At 33.5% G+C, this 6183-nt stretch overlaps 1 protein-coding gene across 4 annotated transcripts in view; it reads right to left on the bottom strand.

Moving 5' to 3' along the window:
* Positions 1 to 236: 236 nt before the first annotated feature.
* ARL6IP6 (ADP ribosylation factor like GTPase 6 interacting protein 6) overlaps positions 237 to 6183 on the bottom strand; it is a 40824-nt gene continuing 34877 nt past the window's right edge. For 2 of the 4 annotated variants that reach the window (XM_042994457.1, XM_007099414.3), the window contains 2 exons: positions 3506 to 3581; positions 237 to 1746 (listed from right to left, as the gene is read on the bottom strand). In XM_042994457.1, coding sequence (XP_042850391.1) covers positions 1711 to 1746; positions 3506 to 3581 — 112 coding nt within the window. In that variant the 3' untranslated portion in view covers positions 237 to 1710. Of the gene's footprint in view, positions 1747 to 3505; positions 3633 to 6183 lie in introns of those variants that run through there. The other 2 variants (XM_042994456.1, XM_042994458.1) reach the window with 2 other exon arrangements.

Raw genomic sequence — 6183 nt, 5'->3', positions numbered from 1 at the left:
GGAGGGTATGAGGAGGAAGGCAGGGAGTGAAAAAAAAATTCATTTCAACAACCACTTTAGAAGGAATACTTTAAGCCATGGGATTTGTATATGTATGTAAGTGTACACACACACACACACACACACACACACACACACACACCTCCGCCCATATTAATGTAAACACTTCAGATAAATTGAAGCACAATTTGTTATTTCCAATGAAACGTTTTTGAGTAGTAAAAAAGTGTTAAGACTTTTAGAAATATCAAATCATTTACTCAGTAACAACACTTAGCAGATAACAGGAACATACTGCACATATTCATTTCCCATTTAGCCTGAATAAAGTAGTTTTGCTACACAATGCTTTCCTAAGATAAGTTGTTCCATGGCCAGAGAAAATAGCATTTTAAATGGTCTATCTTTCTAAAAATTGAAGTGACTTTCTAAACAGGTATTTAGAAAGGAAGTGGGAACAATTAAGCTTAATTGCTATGAAAACAAAAACTAACACCACAATTATAGAACATTTAAATAGGAAAATTATGAAACTATATATAAAAAACTTACACATATATACATTGTATCAAAATACCTTCTTTCTATTTTGGTAACTAGAATTTTGAGATTAAAAACAAAGTAGTTCAAGCATTTCTAAATATAAAAATTTCAGATTTATATTTATTAAAAACAAAATAATATCAGTTCTGTTGGAGTAACCATATATACACCAAGACAAATATTGCAACTAGAAACAGAAATAGTGAACAATTCAAATTTCTTAATATTTTAATGGCTTAAGTAACTTACTTTTTTTTCAGTCCTTTTTTGCTAAAATAGGTTTATTTAATTTTAAACTCAGATCAGTGCAGTTTGTCTTTTTTGGTGGGTTTTTTTTGTTTGTTTGTTTTTGTTTTGCTTTTTTTAAAAGACAAAATACTCATTTAAAATTGTAGGTATTAGGTTTGCACCAACTAAAAAATAACATTTACATTTGTCTAATGTAACAATTTTAAAAACATACAAATTCAGTATGCAGTAGAAAATATGTAAAAAAAAAAAAAAAAAAACCAAAAACCGCATAAGGAACTATACTCCATTAAAAAATATAAATGCACCCTTCTACTGATTATATGACTACTGAAAACTAAATATTCTGATTTAAAAGTAGCTTCTATAAAATGTCAAAGTAGTAGGCATTGTTTGCTTTCCTCATTTAATGAATAAATAAGAAGTATTTCCATTTCAGTTAAACAGTACTTAGTACTTCTTAGCAAAAATGTAGTATTATAGATAGCAAGGTAAGCATTGCCCTGTATTCAAGTTTTTATGTTTGATCTCCATTAAAATGTTTTCTATAATTTATAAGGACAACAGATACAAAAGTAAAAAGATGAGGTAAACATCTTACACTTTTAAGAAATTACTTGAAACTTAATACTCAGATATTCTCAATGCCTAAGCTCTAGAATGATGGTTATGAAGGTCCTCCTTTAAAAAACAACAACAACAAAAGATGGTCCTCCATAATGTCGATGATATGATACATATCTGAACCACATAACGAACAGCAGGTTTCTTGGTCTTCTGAGTAGGCAAATGATGTTCTTCCCTGTGATTACAAAGCAATCATGACTAGGTTTTGCCAAAAATATTGCTTCGGTGTAGGTTTACATGAGGCACCATGCTACAGTAAAAGCAGCTACAATGCCATTCAAAATTGCCATGCTATAGCCCATGTGGAAAGAGTGTCCAGTCAGTTTCCTAGGGGGAAAAAAAAAACGAAAAAAGGAAAATGTAATTTGGAATAACAGAAACACCATCAATTTTCACTGAAAATGCTTACAACGTAAAAATGTTTCCCTAATATTTTACACATTAATACACGTTAAAAAATAATATTAGACATTTGTAGGATTAATAAATAGAGTGACCTTTAAGTTCTCTGCCAAAACTGTCCTATTTATCAAATACAGTTTTTCAGTGTCATTACTTAGAGCAAAATGTTTTTAATCCCTTATACTTCTTTACTGTGCCTCATAGTCACTGAGTGTATCATAACCTAATTCTAGGTTTAAATCTTGTTACATTACAAACATGCTCTTTCATTAATTAGCACTGTTTCCCTGTTCTCTTGTTTAGAACTAAAAATACATATTATTTCAGGTATCTGTCCTGTTTGTTCCATCTTTGGATTACGTGAAGAAACTCTACTCTTTATAAGCACTAAAAACAGCACTTTCCATATGTGAGTCATAAATCAGATTATGTCTTTTATAGACATGTCAGTTCTCAATAGGTTACTTAATTGAAGTGGCCTTCAATGAGTTCCTAAGTATCAGGAAAGGCACGTCTCATGTTTTACGACTACTCAGTGCCAGCTTGCTTATGTGCACAGATTTCCCCTGACATTTGATTCCTCTATTTTAAGTAATTTTACATTTTCTTTAAGATTTCTTCCATTAACTATTGCAATAATACTCTTTGCTTATCCTCATAAAGATGAGACATGATAAAAAGAATAGAAGCTAATGTCCAATTAGTGTCAGAGGCAGAAGATCTTTTCCTCAGTGGAGCAATCCAAATCGAGGACATATAGGGAGGTGCACTAGCAGGAATAAGAGCCCAAAAAAATTAGTAGTAGGAGCTCTGGACTGAGGGTCACCATGTCTATTTCCTCACCTCCTTTCCTAAGAACAGGTCAAAGACAGAGAGGTACTTGGATCTGAAGTAACATTTGAAGGATTCTAGTCTTACAAGATCTGTTGTAGGGAGCAAAGAAGATACGCTCTTCAAAGAACATCACCTTTGCATTCATCTAAGACTACTGAAGGCCCTGATACTTCCTGATAGCTGTTGTTATTATCATTACACTTTCCACTCAACTTACTCACCTTGGAACTAGTTTAAGATACTTCTCATGGACATTAAGGGTTAATCTACTTAGCTGCACTAACCTACTACATGGTAAAATCAAATAGGTATTCTAGATGCTTTACTTCTTAAAAATATTCCTTCAAATACATACTGATTAGTGAACAGAAAGCTAATCATAAAATTAAACTATCAGCATTGTCATTCATTATTTAAAGAATATTAATGACCCATGAACATTTAAATTCATACTAACAAAATGAAGTTAATCATGGAACAGAATTTCAGGAGTTAATTGTTCTCTTTCACTAGTTTTTGACCCTGCACTCCCATAAAAATAGGAAAACCTCTGAAGTAGTTTACTAAACTTTAGGAAATTATAAAAACTTACAATGTTGGTATAACTGAATTTTACTGAGCTATACATGCTCGAATGTTCAGTGACCCTTACAGAACAGGCAAAGCAAGGAATTTTAATGGCAATGAAGAAATGCTCCAGAGCAGATTCTCAGTCTTTCTACCATCTCAAATGCACCATATCCCTCCCCACTAGAAACATAGTAGCAATTGTCACACATGTACTGCTAGGCAATAGACTTAAAACCTTTGAGTAATCACTTGCTTTAAAACTCCTTTTCAAAATACTCACCATGATTTTCTTCTCTCCGGAAAGAAAGACAACCCCTGCCCGCAGGTTTCCTCTCCTATGACTTACTTGTGAAGTCCTGTAAAAAACTGACGGTATCTTGGTTGCCCTTTGTCAACATCCTTCATCTCTTGTAAAGGGCAAGTTTTGAATTGAAAAATTGGGTCTAAGTATGTTGCCTATTTTATTCAATCTCTCTCTATATATGCATGTTACTTTTAAAATTAAAGTATACACACACACAGTGAAGTGCAAATGCCTGACATGCATACAGATCAATGAATCTTTATCATGTTACACCTTCATGTACCAACCACCCAGATCAAATACAAAACATTTCCAGTACCACAGAAAGCTTCTTTGTTCCTCTTCCTTCCCCCAAATCCTGAGATAACCGCTATAACCATTTGTTACCACGATGCCTGGTTTCACCTGTTCATTTTACATGCCCTCATATAGTATGTCTTCTTCTGTGTCTGGATTCTTTCCCTCAATATTGTGTCTGTGAGATTCATCCATGTTGTTGTATGTAGCATTAGCATGTGTTCTTTTGTACTGCAGTTTAGTACCCCGCTGTACAAAAATAACAAAATGTATCCGTTCTACTACAGAGCATTTGGATTGTTTCCAATATGAGGCTTCTATACATAGGGATACTATGAACATGATGCTACACATCTCTGGTGGGTGTGAGACATCTGCACTCATTTCTCGTGGGTATATATCCTAGGAATGGAATTGCTAGGTTATAAGGGAGATGTAAATTTGGCTTTAGTAAAAACATCAAACATTTTCTCAAAGTAGATGACTACTGTACACTTCTACCAGCAATATCTGAGAGTTTCAGTAGCTCCACACTGCCACCAACATTTAGCATCATCAGTGTTTCACACTTTAGTGGGTCTACAGATTATGTTGTTGAGGTTTGAATATTTATTTTTCTGATGACAAACATACTTACTGCTCATTCAAATATCCTCTTTTTTGAAGTTCCTATTTATCTTTTTGCTCATTTTTCTATTGGTTTATAGAGTCCTTTGTCAATAATATGTCATAAATATCTTCTCCTGTTTATGGCTTGTCCTTTCACTCTTTAATAAGATCCACTGATGAACAAGTTCTTAATTTAAATACAGTCTTTTTTTTTTTTTTTTTAAATGACTAGTATTTTTTGTGGCCTTTTCGATAAATCTTTGACTACAGTTATGAAAATAATCCATTTTTAGGGAAGTTGTATTGTTCTTCCTTTGACATTTTGGTCTATAATTCAACTCAAATTAATTTTTTATGTGGTATAAGGTAGTGGTGAATGCTCATGTTATACCTTATGGAAGTCCAATTGTTTCAGCACAATTTATTGAAAAGACCATCTTTTCCCCCCTCATTAAATTCCCATGGTACCTTTGTCTTAAGTCACATAAGCATCTATGTGTGGGTGTTTTTAAGCTTTCTATTCTATTCTTTAGGTCTGTTTGTTTATCCCTGATAAAATCAACAATTTTCCTATATAGCAGGATTAGTGAATTAAAAAAAAAATATGCTATACACCTAAAACTAATATAACACTGTATGTTAAACTAACTGGAATTAAAATAAAAACTTACAAAGCTAAAAAAATATTTAATGCTAAAATATCCTTATATTGAAGACTACAAAAACTCAGAAGCACAACTAACAATAATGTGCAAGACTCATATGAAGATAAAAATAAAACTTTACTGAAGAAGATCTAAATAAATAAAAGACATCCCGTGTTCATGGAATTGAAAACAACATTTTGAAAATGGCAATACTCCCTAAATTGATCTATAAGGTCAATGCAATTCCTCAATTTTCCTTTCCAACTGCCTTTTTCTGCAGATACGGAACAAGTTGATCCCAAAATTTGTATGGCAATAAGACACCCCAAATTGTCAAAACAATACTGAAAAAGAACAATGCTGGAGAACTCACACTTCCCAATTTCAAAACTTGTTACAGTAATCAAATGGCATGATACTGGCATAAGGATAAACATATAGACAAATGGAATAGAATTAACAGTCCAGAAATAAACCATAGATCTATACAGACAGTTAAATTTCAACAAGGGTATCAAGATCACTTAAGAGGGAAAGAATAGTCTGTTCAACAAATGGTGCTGGGACAAATGGATGCAAAAGAATGAATTTGATCCTTTAACTCATACACTATACAAAAATTACCTCAAAATGGACCAGATCTACATGAAATAATTAAAACTCTTAAGAGGAAGGAAAGGTATAAATTTTTTCAACCTTGAATTATGCAATGGTTTCTTAGATAAGAAACTCAAGAAAAAATAAACTGAACTTCATCATATTAAAACCTTCTCTGCTTCAAAGGACACTATCAAGAAAGTGAAAAGACAATCCAAGGAAAAGAAGAAAATATCTGCAAATCATGTTTTGTTTTTTGAGAGAAAGAGAGCAAGCAAGCAGGGGAGGGGCCGAAGGGAGGGAGAGGGAGAGGGAGAGGGAGAGGGAGAGGGAGAGGGAGAGGGAGAGGGAGAGGGAGAGGGAGAGGGAGAGGGGAGGGAATCTCAGGCAGGTTCCATGCCCAGCGTGGAGCCCAATGTGGGGCTCAATCTCATGACCATAAGATCGTGACCTGAGCCAAAATCAAGAGTCGGATGCTTAACCAACTAATCCACCCAGGTGCCC

The sequence above is a fragment of the Panthera tigris genome, chromosome C1 (genome assembly GCF_018350195.1).
Source record: "Panthera tigris isolate Pti1 chromosome C1, P.tigris_Pti1_mat1.1, whole genome shotgun sequence".
NCBI lineage: Eukaryota > Metazoa > Chordata > Mammalia > Carnivora > Felidae > Panthera > Panthera tigris.
This window is presented reverse-complemented; position numbering and strand designations above follow the sequence as displayed.